The sequence below is a fragment of the Sapajus apella genome, unplaced genomic scaffold (genome assembly GCF_009761245.1).
Source record: "Sapajus apella isolate SASKATOON/1434 unplaced genomic scaffold, GSC_monkey_1.0 scaffold14, whole genome shotgun sequence".
NCBI lineage: Eukaryota > Metazoa > Chordata > Mammalia > Primates > Cebidae > Sapajus > Sapajus apella.
Genome location: NW_022436954.1, coordinates 11,327,220 through 11,345,536, shown reverse-complemented (window position 1 = coordinate 11,345,536; position 18,317 = coordinate 11,327,220). Strand labels below are relative to the sequence as shown.

The window sequence follows — 18,317 nt, the reverse complement described above, 5'->3', positions numbered from 1 at the left end:
GATGCAAAAAGCCTCCTGTGATCAAATATGCTTGAGAAATGCTTTCTAATCCTTTCTTCTCTTGGAAACTTAAAATGCATGTTAACTTACTGAAAGCTCTAAGGAGTCCTGTAAGAAACCAGCTTAACTTGGCTTAGCATTTAATTTTTCACAGTACGTTTTCTAACACGGAACTTCTATTAACAAGGATGAAACTTTTCTTTCTTCTTCTTTTTTTTTTTTTGAGATGGAGTTTTGCTCTTGTTGCCGAGGCTGGAGTGCAATGGTGCGATCTCAGTTCACTACAACCTCTACCTCCTGGGTTCAAGCGATTCTCCTGCCTCAGCCTTCCAAATAGCTGGGATTACAGGTGCCCATCACAATGCCCAGCTAATTTTTGTATTTTCAGTAGAGGTGGGGTTTCACCATATTGGTCAGGCTGTTCTTGAACTCCTGACCTCAGGTGATCCATCCACCTTGGTCTCCCAAAGTGCTGGGATTACAAGCGTGAGCCACCATGCCTGGCTGAAAGTTTGCTTTTTTTGAATGCTGACTTAGTTTAGGCTGTTATGAGAAAGTACCATAGACTGAATGGCTTATAAACAATAAGAATGTATTTCCTACAGTTCTGGAGGCTGAAAGTCTGAGACTAGAGTTCCACCATGATCAGGTTCTGGTGAGGACTCTCTTCTGGGTTGTGAACTGCCATCTTGCTGTATTCTCACATGGTGGAAAGAACAAGCTAGCTCTTTGGCCTCTTCTTGCACCAAACACAGGAGCCCTTATGACCTGAATGCCTTCCAAAGTTCCCACCTCCAAGTACCATCACACTGGGGATTAGGCATCAATATATTAATTTCAGGAGAATACAAACATTCAGTCCATAAGAAGCATGCTTAAAAAAAGAGACCATTTGCAATGATATAAGAAGCTTGCTTGTCTCCTGCGGTTACTTGTATTCATTTATTGATTCAACAAATGTCTACTGAGTGACCTCACATGCTTGACACTGAGGAATATCAATCAAGTAGTCTAAGTTGAGCAACATGTGGTCCTAACACTTGAGGGGTCTGAATCAGTTCTGAGAGAAGTAAGGGTGGGTTAATTGTGGGCATAGTGCAGCAGAGCCTGGCTGGGAGTGGGTGGAGCAATACCTGGCTAGAGGAGCTGTGAGGCGACCAGTCTTGAAGCATGGGGATTTGCTAGGTAGGCTTGATTTTGTTAGAACTATGAACCTCAAAGTGAATGCAACTTGGAAATGCAGACATTAAACCTAGCAGGTTAAATAGTTTTTAATTCTTTAAGTAGAGTATTGGATGACAATGACCTACCATGCTAACTGGTAGATTCTGCATTTCTGGGCTCTTCCAATGGGGCAGGCCCTTGTCAGTCATTTGCCTATTTTGCACTCGGGTCCATTCTCTACTGTCCTTCCTGTGCTCTGCTCTGTATTGCAGGAAACTACATTTCCCAGGTTCCCCTGCCAATTGCTTTGGTATACTTGACCAAGGAGAGTGTTATGGACTGAAGGTTTGTGTCCTCTTGAAATTCATATGCTGTACTCTAATCTCCAATGTGATGGTATTTGGAGGTAGGGCCTTTGGGAGGTAATTAGGTCATGAGGGTGAATTAGTACCCTGATAAAAAGAGACATGAGAAAGATGATCTCTCTCTCAGCCATGTGAAGATACAGGAAGAAGGCTGTCTACAAGCCAGGAAGAGGGTCCTCCCCAGACTCAGATGTGCCAGTGTCGTGATCCTGGACTTCTAGCCTCCGGTACTGTGAGAAATATACTGTGTGTTTAAGCCACCTGGGCTATAGTATTTTTCTTACGGGATCCTGAACAGGTTAAGACAGTGAGGTACTAGCAGAAGACTCAAGGAGAAGGGAAGACTCAAGGAGGGAAGACTCATGGTTTTCCTCCTTGTGTCTCCTCCTCAGACATGTCTTCTTCATGGCCTCAGCTCTTTCTCAATAGACCCTGCCTCCATGGTCCCAGTTCTTCTGGTCAACTCCACTGTGGTCTGGTCCCCATCGGACAGCTCTGGCTTTAGTCTCTGATGACCCTACCTTCCTTCTCTTTCCCTCTGACTTGCTGTTGCTAATGTTCAGAATGCCCAACCAAAATTCTCTTTGGCTTCTTGACCCTTCCATCCCTGCATAAACAATCCCTGTATTATACTACTTTGATTAAAATAACTAGATAGGTTTTCACTTTCCTGACTAAATTTTGAGTGATGCAAAGCCCCAAAACACTTAATTTACTTGAGATTATTATCTCTGAATACTTGTTTTCATTGGTCAGTATAAATCTGAGATCATTCTTTTCATTCGTAAAAGAAAAATTGAAACATTAGTCCTGGTCTTGATAAAACGCCTTTGGGAACTTGACTATCATTGCTTGGTTGACTAAGGTGGTCTTTTCCCTCCCTTTTCATCAGTGTTTGTTTCTAAAGCAAAGAAGCAAACAAATTAAAGAGGACTTGACTGAGCAGCTCACATATGAAGACTGTTTGGGATTCTGTCATTTTGGGGGGAAAGTAAAGGGGTATAAATTGTGAAAAGGAGTGCTCATTTATTTGACAGTTAGAGTCACATTACTCTTATCAACTCAGAATTATCACCTCAGAATAAGTTTTCAATACATAAATATGCAGGAATTAATGCTCAACTAGAGGTACAAGGTATGTGGGAGTTTAGGAGAGGCAGAGACTAATTCTTAGAGAGAAGAACCAAAGCTTTTTTGCTTAGCCTTCATCTTACCCCATATAACCTGCCAGTTATACAAAGTAGTGCTTTCTCTGCTTCTCCTTGTCTAATTAGATTCCACTGGCTAATTAGGTCCAGAGGGAAGAGGCCACCCATATCTTGAAAATAACTCCTTCCTTTTAGTTAGATTATGGTTATTAGTATAATATGGTAATTATATTTGGCAACACGGAGCACGAAGACTGTTGACTTGGATGTTGACCTTAGATTTCCTTGGGTGGTTACTGATGACATCAGACTGTTTTGTTAAGACTGTTTTGTTACAGGATTGTTGTAAGGATGAAATGAGACATGCCTGTAAAGGCATTCCACAGTGCCTGGCATGTGATAAATGTGCAGAAATTGCTGGCATTTTTGTGTTTATCATTGTCATCACCTAACATTTACTGAGCATGTACTTTGTGTTAAACTTTTGACATGTATTGTCTAATTCAATCTTCACAAAAACTCTAAAGTGGGTATTATGATAATTCTTATTTCACAGATGAGAGAACTGATGCTTAGGCACACTAAGGAGTGCATTCAAGTTCATAAAACTGTCGAGAGAAATAGAGCAAAAACTTGAACCTAGTCTGTTTGATCTTATTTCCTTAAATCCTATATTATCTGGATTCCCATATTACTAACAAAGCATTGAAAAGTACATTGTAAGCTGGGCATGGTGGCTCAGACCTGTAATCCTAGCACTTTGTGAGGCTGAGGTGAGTGGATAACTTGAGGTCAGGAATTCGAGACTAGCCTGGCCAACATGGTGAAACCCAGTCTCTATTAAAAACACACACACACACACACACACACACACACACGAATAGCTGGGTGTGGTGGTGTGTACCTGTAATCCCAATTATTCAGGAGGTTGAGGCAGGAGAATTGCTTAAACCCAGGAGGTGCATGCAGAGAGCCAAGATCATGCCACTGCCCTCTAACCTGGGTGACAGAGCAAGACTTTGTCTCAAAAAAAAAAAAAAATAAAAGAAAAAAAAAAAGAAAAGGAAAATACATTTGAATGAACAATGTACAACGAGAAGCCACTGGGAATATGTTAGCTACAAATTTTGCATGGTGATTTAGAAAAAACACTTTTAGATTGGTTTCCTTGGTCAACAGTACTTTTTGAGGGCTCATTGTGTAAAAAGCTTTCTATAGCGAGCTGCGGTGAGAAGACAGAGAAATAAGGAACATAATCTCTGTGAAAGGCAACTGATCTATTCTCCCAGACCAGTGGATTGAACATGCATTTAACCTGATGTAGGCTGAATATGCATGAACTTGGGAGAGAAGATATAGGAGCCCTCCGTAGGCATTTACCTGGTTTAGGAGACGGGTTTAATATTCCTGAGTTCAAGCCTTGGTTTTGCCTCTTTTTGCAGTATAACCTGGAGTAAGTTTCTCTACTTCTTTGAACCTCGGTATTCTCATATGTATACAAAGGAGATGATGATAGCCTCATAGAAGTATTGTGAAGGGCATAGCATTGTTTCTGATACAAATATATGTTCAGTCAATTTAGTTCTTAAATATATGAATACTTAGAGTAATGTTAGATGTCAATATACTTAACCCAAACAAACACATGCAATAGCCCTTAAACTTTTAGATTGGGCACTTGTTAGTTTCCTATACCCTTTTTCTCCACTCTCCTCATGATTTTTTGGTTATCTGGCAAATGCACAAAAGGAAATCACATGTAGCTGCGACTTTACACCATGAAATACTCAGAAAGTCACCTTAGAGGAAACCAGTACTTCTAAGAAAAAGCAAAGCCATGAAGTTCAAAAAAAGAAAGCTCTATGGTTGGCCAGTTGCCCATCTTGAAGTCCCTAAAAGGTCCTGTGATCTTTTGGTGAACTGACTAAATTGCTGTGAAATCAAATTCCCGGAAATGCCTCCCAATAGAAAGATTGATGAGGACAGAGGAAAGGGACCAGCCACAATGGGTGGAGGGGGGGTGGGATGGAATGGAATGGAATGGAGTGCTCACTGGGCCTGGGAAGTCCCATAGGCAGGTTGAGGATAGAGCACCCAGGATCAGTTCTTCTGTGCATAGGGCAGGATGAGTATCAGCCATCAAGTCTCCAAATGCCTGTAGTGACACTGAGCCTGAGGCCTGGCAGTCTCATCCTAGAAACTTCCTATCTCTTCCTGTGTTTCTACCATTGACTAAACTTTGGGTCAGGATACTCTTCAGTTTATAAAATTATTTTCCAGATAACGGAATTTCTATGACAACCAATCCATTGAACATGCAAAATCTAAGTCCTTCATAGCTTGTTAAAATTTGATAAACTCATTTAAAAATGGTTACTGTGTTTTCTTCTAGAAAGCCTTTTTTCCCCCTCAATCCTGTAAAACGTTGTAATTGCCTTGGCAAGACAGTCATGTGGTGGAAATGGAAACATGGTATGATGCAATGACATGAGTTGTAAGAGGGGCCAGTAGCTTCTGATGTGGTCACACCCCTGGAGTCTGTGGGTATAGTAGTCCATTTTCACGCTACTGATAAACACATACTGGAGACTGGGCAATTTACAACAGAAAGAGGTTTAATGGACTTACATTTCCACGTGGCTGGGAAAGCCTCATAGTCATGGCAGGGGTCAAGGAGGAACAAGCAAGTCATGTCTTTCATGGATGGCAACAAGCAAAAAGAGAGCTTTTGCAGGGAAACTCCTGTTTTAAAACCATCAGATCTTGTGAGGCTTACTCACTATCACGAGAACAGCATGGGAAAGACTTGCCCCCATGATTCAGTCACCTCCCACTGGGTCCCTCCCACAACACATGGGAATTACGGGAGCTACAAGATGAGATTTGGATGGGAACACAGAGCCAAAGCATATCACTGAGTATTCATAGGTTGTAACAGAGGCCCTTTTTATAGTTGAGTAGGGCTGGGATGCTGCTAAAGTAAAACAGTACAGATAATTTAAAAAATTAACTCTAATGGAAAAAAGCATCCCAGTTGGAATGTGGAGGGCACTGTTTGCATGCTGTCCCTACCACCAGCGATGCGACCTATGATTTCTTTAAACTTGTTTCCTTGTTTGAATAATGTTACTGATACAGTCTTATTAGTTGTTCTGCAAGCTGTTAAAATGCTTCACAAATATTTGGGTAGTTACCTGTGTGTATATTTATACTCCCATGACATTATTACATCGTAATTTTATTCTACATCTTTAAGCAAGTGACTCTACTCTCAAATTCAGTACATCTAAGCCAATATATTTATAGAGGGGAGAATCCTGTGCTCAAGTGGCACAAATACTGATTTGAGAGTTAGAGAGCTCAAGTATTATTTCTCCCATTTTCTTCCCTCCCTCCCTCCCTCCCTCTTCCTCTCCCTCTCCCTTTCTTTCTCCCCCTCCCTCTCTCGCTCTTTCCCTTCCTCCCTCCCTCCCTCTCCCTCCCTCCCTCTCCCTCTCTTCCTCCCTCTCTTCCTCCCTCCCTCCCTCCCTCCCTCCCTCCCTCCCTTCCTTCCTTCCTTCCTTCCTTCCTTCCTTCCTTCCTTCCTTCCTTCCTCCTCTCCTCTCCTCTCCTTTCTTCTTTTCTTTCTTTTTGACAGAGTCTCACTCTGTTGCCCTGGCTGAAATGCAATGGCATGATCGTGGCTCACCATAGCCTCAACCTCCCAGGCTCAAGGGATCCTCTGTTTCAGCCTCCCAAGTAGCTGGGACTACAGGTGCATGCCACTGTGTCTGGCTGATTTTTGTATTTTTTGTAGCGACAGGGATTTGCTGTGTTACCCAGGCTGGTCTTGAACGCCTGGGCTCAAGTGATCTGCCCGCCTTGGCCTCCCAAAGTGCTGGGATTACAGGTGTGAGCCATTGTGCCTGGCCTCTCCTATTTTCTATTCAATAGGAAGAGTTATAATCAGGTTTTAAAAAAGGTAAATTGTCCACAGGAAGAGAGGGATGCTGGAAGCTGCATAGGCGCTGAGCTGTGTTTTTGTTGCGTCTCAGATGTTAGGATCCTACTGTATGACATTTTACAAGATTTCTGTTTGTTAATTGTTGCAATGTTGATGTGCCCTTCATTTTGAGAGTGAAGCAGATAGACACTGCAGGTGCTGAAGTCTTTCCTTCCTGCCCTGCTCCCTGTACGCCGGCTTCCACTGCAGCAGGGCTATGGTACCAGTGGCATGGCACCTGTGGAGGGGGAGCCAAGGCTGCAGTCAGAGTTCACGCAGGAATGTCTGGTAGAGGTGTTCTATCTGGGAATGAAATGCTAATGGAAATATTTTATGATACCCACAAACTTGTACAATCAGGAGCCTTAGAAATAATGCAGAAATGGGCTGCAGCTCGAGCTTCTGGGTCCTGATCATCTGAGGAAATCAGTTAGTACAAAAACATATGTCCTGGAGAAGCTCGGGCTCTCTTGAGACCTTTATTGCCTAGTGCCTCTTTTTTTTCTCTCTCTCCCTCTCTCCTTGTCTTTTTTTTATCTGTTTCTTTTTCTTCCTCTCATTCTGTGTTTTTTACTCTCTAGATTTATTTTCCTTTCACTTCTTTGTTTCCTTCCTTTTTTCCCTCTCCTTCATCCTCACTCCTCACTCCTTTTTTTTTCTTTTTGAGATGGAGTCTCACTCTGTTGCCCAGGCTGGAGTGCAGTGTTGCAATCTTGGCTCACTGTAACCTCTGCCTCCCTGGTTCAAGTGATTCTCATGCCTCAGCCTCCTGAGTAGCTGGGATTATAGGCACACGCCACCATGCCCTGCTAATTTTTGAATTTTAGTAGAGATGGGGTTTCACCATGTTGGCCAGGATGGTCTGGATCTCCTGACCTCGTGATCCACCTGCCTTGGCCTCCCAAAGTGCTGGAATTAGAGGCATGAGCCACCACGCCCAGCCTCATCCTAACACTTTTCTGTTCCCACTTTTTAGGGCTTAAGGCTCTGCCTGCTAAGTCTGCTGATTGTCCCCCTCTGATCATTCTTCATGGGTTTTTCTTTTTTTTTTTAATTGTATTTTAGGTTTTGGGGTACATGTGAAGATCATGCAAGATTGTTGCATAGGCACACACATGGCAGTGTGATTTGCTGCCTTCCTCCCCATCACCTGTATCTGGCATTTCTCCCCATGCTATGTCTCCCCAACTCCCCACCCCGCGCTGTACCTCCCCTATTTACCCCTGACAGACCAGAGTGCGTGATGCTCCCCTCCCTGTGTCCATGTGTTCTCATTGTTCAACACCCACCTATGAGTGAGAACATGCGGTGTTTGATTTTCTGTTCTTGTGTCAGTTTGCTGAGAATGATGGCTTCCAGTTTCATCCATGTCCCTACAAAGGCCGTGAACTCATTGTTTTTTATGGCTGCATAGTATTCCATGGTGTATATGTGCCACATCTTCATGGGTTTTTCTAGCTCTTGTTGGCTTTGGCCTGAATCCTTCCATCCAAAGTGGGCGAATGTATTACTCTCAGGGAGCAACAAGTATGGATTTTTAATGACTGTCCTGCTGTGGTGACTTTATCTGACCATGGAAAGGGTACTCACTGGGCAGCTGAGGACTTTAAGTCATCGTCTTCTTTCACAAACCCAGAAGATGGGCAGCTTTCACCAGCAGCTCTGCCAAGCATTAACCTCAACCATGGACTTATACTTCCTCTTTGATGATGAAGGTTATTGTCTTTCTGATTATAGGTTGAGGAAACTCGGCTTAACATTGACAAGATCTCAGAACATGTGGAGGAGGCTAAGAAACTCTACAGTATCATTCTCTCTGCACCGATTCCAGAGCCAAGTGAGTGTTGACTTAGAACTGAGTCACCCAACAATCACCCTTTCATTGTGGCTGAGCCAGCCTTGTTTTCTTGCCCTCGTGAGCAGCAGGGGAGTGTACAAGTTACAGGGCACTAGTGTCCATATTATATCATTTCCCTCTCCTTTATCTTACCTGAGCTCCTACTGCCTGACCACAGTCAGGGTTTCCTCTTCATGATCCCACTCGAACCATTTAGCGAGACTTTCCTATTTCCCAGCTAGTCCCTCTCCTGACTAGCCACGACTCTCTCTGCTGCTCACACACCCCGTACCCTGTCCTGCCTCTGAGACTCTGCTTGTACTATCTCCCCAGCCTGAAATGCTTTTCCCAGTTCCCTTTCCAAACCTTGCTAGAGCAAGTCCATTTTTCTTATAAGGTGTTCCAAAATGGTTCAAGTTCACAGAAATCCCTTCCATCCCTCAACTTTTGTTTGTTACCACCACCAAGGCAAACTTTCCTCCCCTAACTGTTTGCATGAGTGTCCAACCTTTTGGCTTCCCTGGGCCATATTGGAAGAATTGTCTTGGGCCATACATAAAACACACTAACTGTAGCTGATGAGCTAAAGGAAAGGTTTGTACATAATTTTCCTGATATCTGCCACCACAGATAAAAAAAAGTCCATGCATTCCAAGGGCTGGACACGGCTGGTTTAGGGCTATATTTTCAGTTCCTAAGAACAGGGAACAAACCTGACACACTGTCATTCCGCTCTTTGATTTTTCCCGTGGGCCCTATTTACCTAAAGACTGAAGTGGGAACACTTTAGCAGAGCATGTGGGAATTGTCTTTGTCACATTCCTGTCCTCCCAGCCAGCCTGTCTCCTGCCATCCTCTTCCTGCTCTCCACGCTTCATTCAGACCAACTCTTGGCTGTTCCCCAGACATTTCCTATTCACTCATACCCTTTATTTATGGTTTCTTCTCGTGAGATTCCTGCTCTTAGTCTCTTTCTCTACCTGGCTGACTCACAGTTCTTGAGACTCAGTCCTGCTCACCTCTGTCTTTAGAAGCTTTTCCAGGTCCCTCCATGCTGTGCACACCTTGACCAGAACTCATACTTTACTCCACGCTGCATGTTAGAGCTGCTGACTTATTTCTCCCTTGTCCTCCACTAGACTCTAAACACCTTGCAGGAAATGTCTAGATCTTCTTTCTGATTCCATAGTTTCTAGCTCTGTTCCAAAGTTGTAGTAGGGGCTGAAGGATGGCCTTTGAATGAATGGTTCTAGCTAACACTTAGTTTGCTCCACACAACCTAGGATTGCTCTGGGTGTGTAGTAGGTATGTCATAAGTATTTGCCTCATTTTAAGTTGATTAGCCTTGGTTGAAATCTCTTTTCCCCATAAGCTCCCTAGAACCTTCTCAACTGAAGCCCCCATGGTACGTTCTTCCCTCTAAAAGCAAATTTCTCACAATATTATGTGTTGCAGGATTACCTGGGAGGGTTGAAAGGGCTGATTTTGTGGTTCCAACTCTGGGTGTTTTTATTCTGTGTACTGGGATCGGGTGCCTGGAAAATGCCTTTTAAAAAATAAGCAGTCTGTGATTCTAATGACAGATTCTGGGGAGTGCACTGGGTTAAATACCGTTCTGGGCAGTGGATGCCTGAGAAAGCTCCCCTCCTCTGGTTATGATTGCTGTAGCTGACAAAAAAATCAGCCCTGTCCTTTCTAATGGATTCTGCCTGCCTTTATTTACCCAGAAACCAAGGATGACCTAGAGCAGCTCACGACTGAGATTAAGAAGAGGGCCAACAACGTCCGCAACAAACTGAAGAGTAAGAAGGGAACAAAGGGAACAAGGCAGTCCCCACCACCGCCTGTCTCAGCTCGCGCACCTGTAATCCCAGCTACTTGGGAGGCTGAGGCAGGAGAACCACTTGAACCCAATCTCAGTGAGCTGAGATCGTGCCATTGCACTCCAGCCTGGGTGACAGAGTGAGACCCCAGCTCACTCAGTGTCCAGCTTTCCGAACTGAAACTACTCTTGTTGGAAGTGACACCACTTGGCCCATCTTTGCTTGTGGTTTGGGCTCTGTCCCTGCAATGATCCATTGTAGCCCCAGAAAGTTACCTTTTCTTAAATCCTCACTGTACTTGAAAGAGTCCAGAATTGAAGCTAGAGGATGAGAATAAAAATGTGCTTCTAGCTGCTGAGTAGTTGTGTGACTTGGTCCTGGTTCTTAAACTTAGCCTTTCAACCTTTCTTTTTTTTTTTTTTTTGAGAGAGCGAGAGTCTCACTCTGTGCCCCAGGCTGGAATGCAGTGGCATAATCTTGGCTCACTGCCACCTCCACCTTCTGGGTTCAAGTGATTGTCCTGCCTTAGCCTCCCAAGTAGCTGGGATTACAGGCATGTACCACCACGCCCAACTAATTTTTGTATTTTTAGTAAAGATGGGGTTTTACCATGTTGGCCAGGCTGGTCTGAAACTCCTGACCTCAAGTGATCCACCTGCCTTGGCATCCCAAAGTACTGGGATTACAGGCATAAGTCACTGTGCCCAGCCCGTCAACTATTCTCTTATTGGTCTTATTTCCCTGGAAACTACATACTTAAAAAAAAAAAAAAAAAAAGAAAGAAAGAAAAAGAGTTGCTCTGTTGCCCAGGCTGGAAGGCAGTGGCACAATTTTGGCTCACTGTAATCTCTGCCTCTTGGGTTCAAGTGATTCTCATGCCTCAGTCTCCCAAGTGGCTGGGATTACAGGCATGCACCACCACAGTTGGATAATTTTTGTACTTTCAGTAGTGACAAGGTTTCGCCATGTTGGCCAGGCTGGTCTCAAACTCCTGGCCTCAAGTGAGTCACCTACCTCGGCCTCCCAAAGTGCTGGGATTCCAGGAATGAGGCACAATGCCCAGCTACTTACAAACATTTGAATAGTCATTTTAGAGATATATAGATGCAAGAGATATCATTCAGTCTACAGATATTTCTTGGTGGGCTAGGCATACTACCTTCTCAAACCCTTACTTTCCCCATTTGGGAGAGGATAGTTCAATGAAGCTACTGTCATAGATTGAATTCTTCCAGGGCCCAGAAAATTTACTTAGTTCTGTGGCGATAGCCTGCATTCTTGCCCAGTGTATTTGGTGCGTGCATGCTATTGATCAGAGGAGAAAGCATTATTGCTTAGCCCAGTTTACCATTTATTCCCCTCAAGTAAATTGCAGTAACTATTTTAATTGGAGGGGTCATTAGCAGCAGATTCCAGGAATAACAGTGACAGTGCACTTGCCACTGTGCTAGGCACTTTATGTGTCTTCTGACTTAATCTTCACATTAGTATTGTGAGGGAGGGACTGTTACTGTGTTTTACAGATGAGAGAACAGGTCCATTAAGAGAGGTTAAGTGTCTTTTTCAAAATCACACCTAGTAAGTGTAGGGCAAGGATTCACGCCTAAGTCCCTTGGTGACCAAAACCCGTGCTGTTAATTGTTATGTCAAAATCTGGTCGTTGTAAAGGTTGTGGAATGCACGTCCTGTGGCTCACCTGGGAGATGACCTTTTGAGGTGACACCTACCTGTTGTTCCATCTCCATGGTCTGGGGTTTGTGGAAGGAGTGAGGAAGTTTTATTGAACAGCACATTTCTTGGAGGAGGAGATAGACTGTGAATATAACCTTCCTCTCCTGTTTAGGCATGGAGAAGCATATTGAAGAAGATGAGGTCAGGTCATCAGCAGACCTTCGGATTCGGAAATCCCAGGTAAGACTTCTCCTGGTCTAACGATTATCTAGTCCAATCTCTTATTATTTTTCCTTAACTGTGGAAGGATTTTTTTTTTTTAATACAGTCCTTATTTGAAACTCAGTTTTAAGAACTAGTAGAGGGGGAGCTTTCCAGGTTGAAATAGGCATCAGGGCCAGAGTCCAGCCCTTCTGGCCCCTCTCTTGTACCCTCTTCTTTAAGGAGGCCCCTGAAGAGCTTCTTCAGGCTTCCTAGAGTACAGCATAGGATTTAGTGTGCTTCCTTGTTTTACAGGAGAGGAAATTAATATCTTCTTTCTAATGATTGTTAGTCATTTGTTGACACGTTTGGAGCTAGGCACTTTAGGGGTCATCAAAGATATGATCCTTGTTTTAAAGAACTGGCATGCCATTCAAGTGACATAGAAAGCTATTACCTAAGACCCAGCAGGAGGATGGGATAAGAAGACACATGTGGCCAGGTGCGGTGGCTCATGTCTGTAATCCCAGCACTTTGGAAGGCTGAGGTGGGCAGATCACCTGAAGTCCGGAGTTCGAGACCAGCCTGGCCAATGTGGTAAAACTCCATCTCTACTAAATATACAAAAATGAGCCAGGGATGGTGGTGCATGCCTGTAGTTCCAGCTACTTGGGAGGCTGAGGCAGGAGAATTGCTTGAACCCGGGAGACGGAGGTTGCAGTGAGCCAAGATCGTGCCACTGCACTCCAGCTTGGGTGACAGCGCGAGATGTCATCTCAAAAAACAAAACAAAACAAAACAAAAAACCACACATGCATGGTGCTCTCAGCATCCAAAGATGTCAGGAAGAATTGGGGGTTGCTAGAGGAGGCTGGGCCAGAGTGCCAACGTGAGCAGGCTCAGGAAGCAGTTTCCCTTCTCTGAGAGGTACAGGGTCAGGAGTAGGGTATACATGTATATGTGTGTTGGCAGCAGTGGTTGGTAGTGGTCGTGGTGGTTGGTAGTGGTCGGGGGTAGACATAAGGGGCAGACATGAAGACAATAGGCTTTCTGAAAGAAAAGGTTTGCTGTGGGATAGTGGGCACATAACTTTTAGTAGATAATATAGTGCCACATTCTAGAGGTCTTTGAGGAGCAGTCTAGAGAATTTGGATCTGATGTTGTAACTTACAGGCATTTGCTTCAGGTAGCAGTATGTTAGGAGGATTATTATGGTAGCCATTTAGAAACTGTTTACAAGTGGGAAGGAGGCAGGGGACTGGAAGGTCCCTCGTTAGGTTTTTGCAATGGTATTGGTCTAAATTTGCATGGTGGAAGTGGGTTTGGAAAAGTATAAATATTGGTGATTTTCCAAAGGAAAAACCAGTAAGTAGGGCTTGATGCTGAGAGGTGAGCAAGGAATACAAATTCTTAGGAAGGTTTTAGCTTAGGCATCCAGGGCTATTGAGAGAACATCTGCTTAGAAGCAAGAGAAGTTGGGGAGATGAGTTTAGGATAAGAACTCAAGGATCTTTGGTAAGTATGACATGTGGGAAGGGGATCTGACAGTTTTAGAATGCAAGCGTTGTGCCACAAAAATGCTACTAGTCCATGTGGCTGTAGAGCTTAGAGATTTAGAGATGACTGCTGGCCTCACAATTACCTTGTGAGGTCAGCAGTAAACCGGTTTCAGTAAACTGGTGCTGAAACCATGCTTTGGAAAGGGCAGTGGACTCTTCCAGGGGCGTAAAGCTAGGAAACAAAAACCTTGGGTTGATACCTGGTCGATTGCAAGTCCAGTGCTACTGTAGACGGCTATGTGGGGATGGGGAGGGGTTCCATAACAGTTACAGAACCACTGGGGGCTGACTGCATTTTACATCATCCCACAGCACTCTGTCCTTTCTCGGAAGTTTGTGGAGGTGATGACCAAATACAATGAAGCTCAGGTGGACTTCCGAGAACGCAGCAAAGGGCGAATCCAGCGGCAGCTCGAAATTAGTATGTGCTTGAGGTTTGGCGTGTGCCCTCCACCTTTCCTGCCACCTGGTTGTCCATCCCAAGTTTTGAGGCCCTGGGAGAGCAAGCAGCCTGCATACTTTGTGCCTAAGTCTAGGGCGGATCCTATCGCACTGGCATATCCTGAATGCTGTGCTGTAGGCTGAAAGGTGACACTGTGTTTATCAGGCCCAAGTAGTTTTATTGTATGGGGTCCAGCATCTTCTCCTATACAGAAGGGAATTGCTTGCCAAACAGTTGCTCTCCTGTGGACTCATTGTGTCATTCTGCTGTCTGTTTGATAGCAAAGCACATTTAAGAAATAAAAAGTGTGGTGTAAGTTGCTGGGAGGAATAGAGAAATAAAGCCATACCCTTTAGGAATTTGGAAGGCAGTGCCCTTTGGGGTGGAAGGTGCTTTGGGTGAGAGGAATGGTATGAATGTAATCAAGAAAGAGCAAGTGTGTTCTGGAGTGGCATGTTGTCCAGGGTCTGGGAAAAGGGTGTGTCTGGAGCAACTTAAGGTTAGGATGGATTGAGGGAGGGCTTGCCCACGAACTGGCATGTTATGAGGGCCTTGGACGCCATAGTGTAGTGAATGGGGCAAAGAAATTCTCTGAGCTGGGAAGCAATGTAATGAGATAATGTGCTTTAGGAAGGTAACTGCTGATAATGTTTAAGGGTGGCTTGGATTAGGGGAGAAATAAGATGAGTCAGGAGACAATCGGGGGAGTGTTGTAAAGGCCATGGTCTTTATAGGGAAGTCACGTTCCTAGTTTTCAGGGACCTTATCAAATGGTGTTTCACTGTGATCTTATATTTGATGCTCTACTTCTTTTGTTATAAAGCCGGCAAAAAGACAACAGATGAGGAGCTGGAGGAGATGCTGGAGAGTGGCAACCCAGCCATCTTCACTTCTGGGGTGAGTGCCCTGTGTGCTTGGATATTACATCCCTCTCATGAGCAGGGAGGCCACTGTGGAGCTCATGCACTCCAGCAGGCAGAGGGGTTGCTGCAGGTGCAGGGAGTTCAGGGAGGCAAGGAGCTCCCCAGGAGTGTGTGTGAGGGCTGTGACAGGGGCAGCCTTTCTTGCAGGGGTAGCTGACAGTCTCTCCGTGTGCGGCCTGTTATAGATCATTGACTCACAGATTTCCAAGCAAGCCCTCAGTGAGATTGAGGGACGGCACAAGGACATTGTGAGGCTGGAGAGCAGCATCAAAGAGCTTCACGACATGTTTATGGACATCGCCATGCTGGTGGAGAATCAGGTAAGTGGCAGTGAGTCCCAGCGTGGGGAGAGAGGAGAGGAAAGCTCAGGGTCTCTGGAGAACAGGGAGGAAGGGAATACTGGAAGCCAGTGAGGTATGGTGGGAGAACCATTGGGAATTTGCATAAAAGAGAAACAGAATTCCATGGGAAAGTGTGCATTCAAATTGAACGTTGACAGTTTGGGTGATCTTGGCCTTTTCATTCTTGCCCGTCCTTTTGGCCTTGCAGTCGTTGATAGTTGACATAGAGGTTGGTGTGTTCTGTCAATTACCTAGTTCCCCCAGATTTAAAAATTTTTAAATTTATTTTTATTTTTAAGATGAGGTATTGCTCTGTTGCACAGGCTAGAGTGCAGTGGCATGATCACAGCTCACTGCAGCTTGACCTCCCAGGCTCAAGCAGTCATCCCAGGATTTGTCTTTTTTCTTTCTTTTCTTTTGTAAAAATCAGAGATGAGGGTTCCTAATGGTGATGCTTTAGAACAGTTTCCTCATATGGACTAGTTCACTGATGACATTGAAAATGCGATCTTTTCTCTGGTTCACAGGGAAAGCTTATGTTTAACAGAAGTTTTTGTTTTGTTTTTCCTGTTTGTGTTTTTCTAAAAATTTTGACACCTTTCACTAAGGCACAGAGCAGACAACAACATGAATGAAGGAGTAGTAAAATAGCATTTACAGAAAGACTCACAACACTCATCGTGCTTAGTTTGACAGCTCACTTTGTCCCAGGCATGCTTGCTTGGGTTAGAGTTCTGGATTGCCTGCATAGGGTGCTGGTTTCATGTAGTCAGATGGTTCCCAGTTCCTACGGGACAGTTAAGTGTGCCACAGGGTCATGGTGCTGTGCACTGTTGCCATGAACTTCCAGCTGCTCTGACACCTGGATAGGAGAGAAAATTGTTTCCATAGTAGGCAGACTGCAAAACCTAGTTGAAGCCTGAGCACGGCTTGACTGGTTTTTGATGTTGGTTCCCTGCTGAGGGCCTGGGTGGTTTCCCGGATTCCCCACTGGCCTCCGAGACCATTTCTCAAGTCCCTCCATCCCGCCTTTTCTTTTTCCCCACACTGCTTTGCCGAGGAACTGGCTTGAGATTCAAGTGATGGTAAGTGCCTTGTTCTGTTTACAGACTGCCATAAAGTGAAAGAGTAGGGTTGAGGAGGGTTTGGGTAGTTGAGGAGAATTCCTAAGACGCCTAAGATTCATTGGAATGATTAAACTTCCCTGTCAGGAAGTAATTGCTAGGAAATGGTTGGGAATCTTATCAAGAGACTACTGTCTGGAAGGGAAAATATAACCAAATAGCCTGGGTAAACCCAATGCCTGTCACTTAGAGGGCCTGGACATAACTTAGGGAAAGCACATGTTCCCCACCTCAGCTACTTCTTAAGCACCTACTGTGTGCCAGGCACTCTTCTGCAGTTAGTGAATGTACTCAACTCAGGCTGAATGATGTTGCTTCAGGTCTGAATGACCAGGAAGAGGCCAGCATCCTGGTGATGTTCTAAGAACATGAGATTTCCTTATTTTGGTTCTTCTCCATGTGCTTAAGTGTGAAAAATAAATAAAAAAGGTTGTCCAGGGATGCCTCAGAGTGTATTTATATGTAGTTACCAGGCATCTAGACAGTATGTTCTGGATGCCTGGTGGAGTGCTGGTCACAGAGAAGTAGTAAAATTCAGTGAATGCTTCTTGAACAAGTGACCGCCACCCCAACCCACCACCAAGGACTGAGGAGCCACAGGTAGTCCCACGGAAATGTGAATGGGTGTCCTGTGGAAGGCCCTGCATCAAGGTTTCTGGATTCTCCTCTTACCACTGAAGATGGGAAGAAAGAGAATCCCTTCCCCACATTGGCTAGGACTGTCCTGGGGCATTTACTGGGTGTGACCAGAGTCTGTTCTTTGCAGGGTGAGATGTTAGATAACATAGAGTTGAATGTCATGCACACAGTGGACCACGTGGAGAAGGCACGAGATGAAACTAAAAAAGCTGTGAAATACCAGAGTCAGGCCCGGAAGGTGAGATTCTCCTGTTGCCTTCAGAGAAGAGAGTCCATTTGGTTAGCTGTGTCTCGCTCTTTCTCTTCCCTCTCCCTATCTCTGTTTCTGCTGCCGCCACCTCTTGCATCTGGGGAAAGGGATCCATGATTGACCGTATTGAGAACAACATGGACCAGTCAGTGGGCTTTGTGGAGCGGGCCGTGGCAGATACCAAAAAGGCTGTCAAGTATCAGAGTGAAGCCCGGAGGGTGAGCACCTTAGTCTCAGCTGTCTTACCAGCTTCTCCTCTCCCTGGCCATCCCCACCTGTGTCCTTGAGCCCACGCCTCCCTCCCTGTCGTGGCCTCGTCAACCCCTCCCTCAGCCTTTCCTAGATACCAGCTGGCTGCCCTTCCTTCTCAGGTGTGCCTTGCATGGATCTGGCTCACAAGCTGTCTCCCCAGGAACCCACACTTGAAAGGCAGTTCTGTAGGATGGATGCATGGCCCAGGTGCTGCTGCTGATCTCCTGAACTTAGCTCATGAGACTTTCAGATGTTACGCTTGACTCCTCTGTTCAGAAACCCTCTTCATTGTCTTTCACTCCAGGCTCCCAAACCTGCCTCCCTTCTCTTTTTCTCTACCTTGTACTTGGCCCATGCTAACTGCTATGTATACATTATCTTATAGCTGATGGAGTACCTGTTATTTCTACTTTATAAAGGAGACAGTTGCGGGTCAGGGGTTCAGTAATTGACTTCAGGCCACCTAGTGAGTAGAGGCACTGGGATTCAAGTTTAGATCCCAGGCATTCTCTTTCTACCACACCACCACATTTGCCCACCCTCTGGTGCCCCTCCTGCTTAAGGACTTCAAGGCTTCTGGGCTGATGACTGTGGAT

At 44.9% G+C, this 18,317-nt stretch overlaps 1 protein-coding gene across 6 annotated transcripts in view; it reads left to right on the top strand.

The window, feature by feature from the left end:
• The window catches only part of STX3 (syntaxin 3), a 50,181-nt gene that overhangs the window by 24,453 nt on the left and 7,411 nt on the right, over positions 1-18,317 (top strand). For 4 of the 6 annotated variants that reach the window (XM_032283312.1, XM_032283310.1, XM_032283315.1 and 1 more), the window contains exons 3-9: positions 8,397-8,496; positions 10,224-10,298; positions 12,163-12,230; positions 14,063-14,171; positions 15,016-15,089; positions 15,301-15,435; positions 17,347-17,457. In XM_032283312.1, the coding sequence (XP_032139203.1) occupies positions 8,397-8,496; positions 10,224-10,298; positions 12,163-12,230; positions 14,063-14,171; positions 15,016-15,089; positions 15,301-15,435; positions 17,347-17,457 (672 nt within the window). Of the gene's footprint in view, positions 1-8,396; positions 8,497-10,223; positions 10,299-12,162; positions 12,231-14,062; positions 14,172-15,015; positions 15,090-15,300; positions 15,436-17,346; positions 17,458-17,576; positions 17,688-18,317 lie in introns of all 6 variants that reach the window. The other 2 variants (XM_032283311.1, XM_032283313.1) reach the window with 1 other exon arrangement.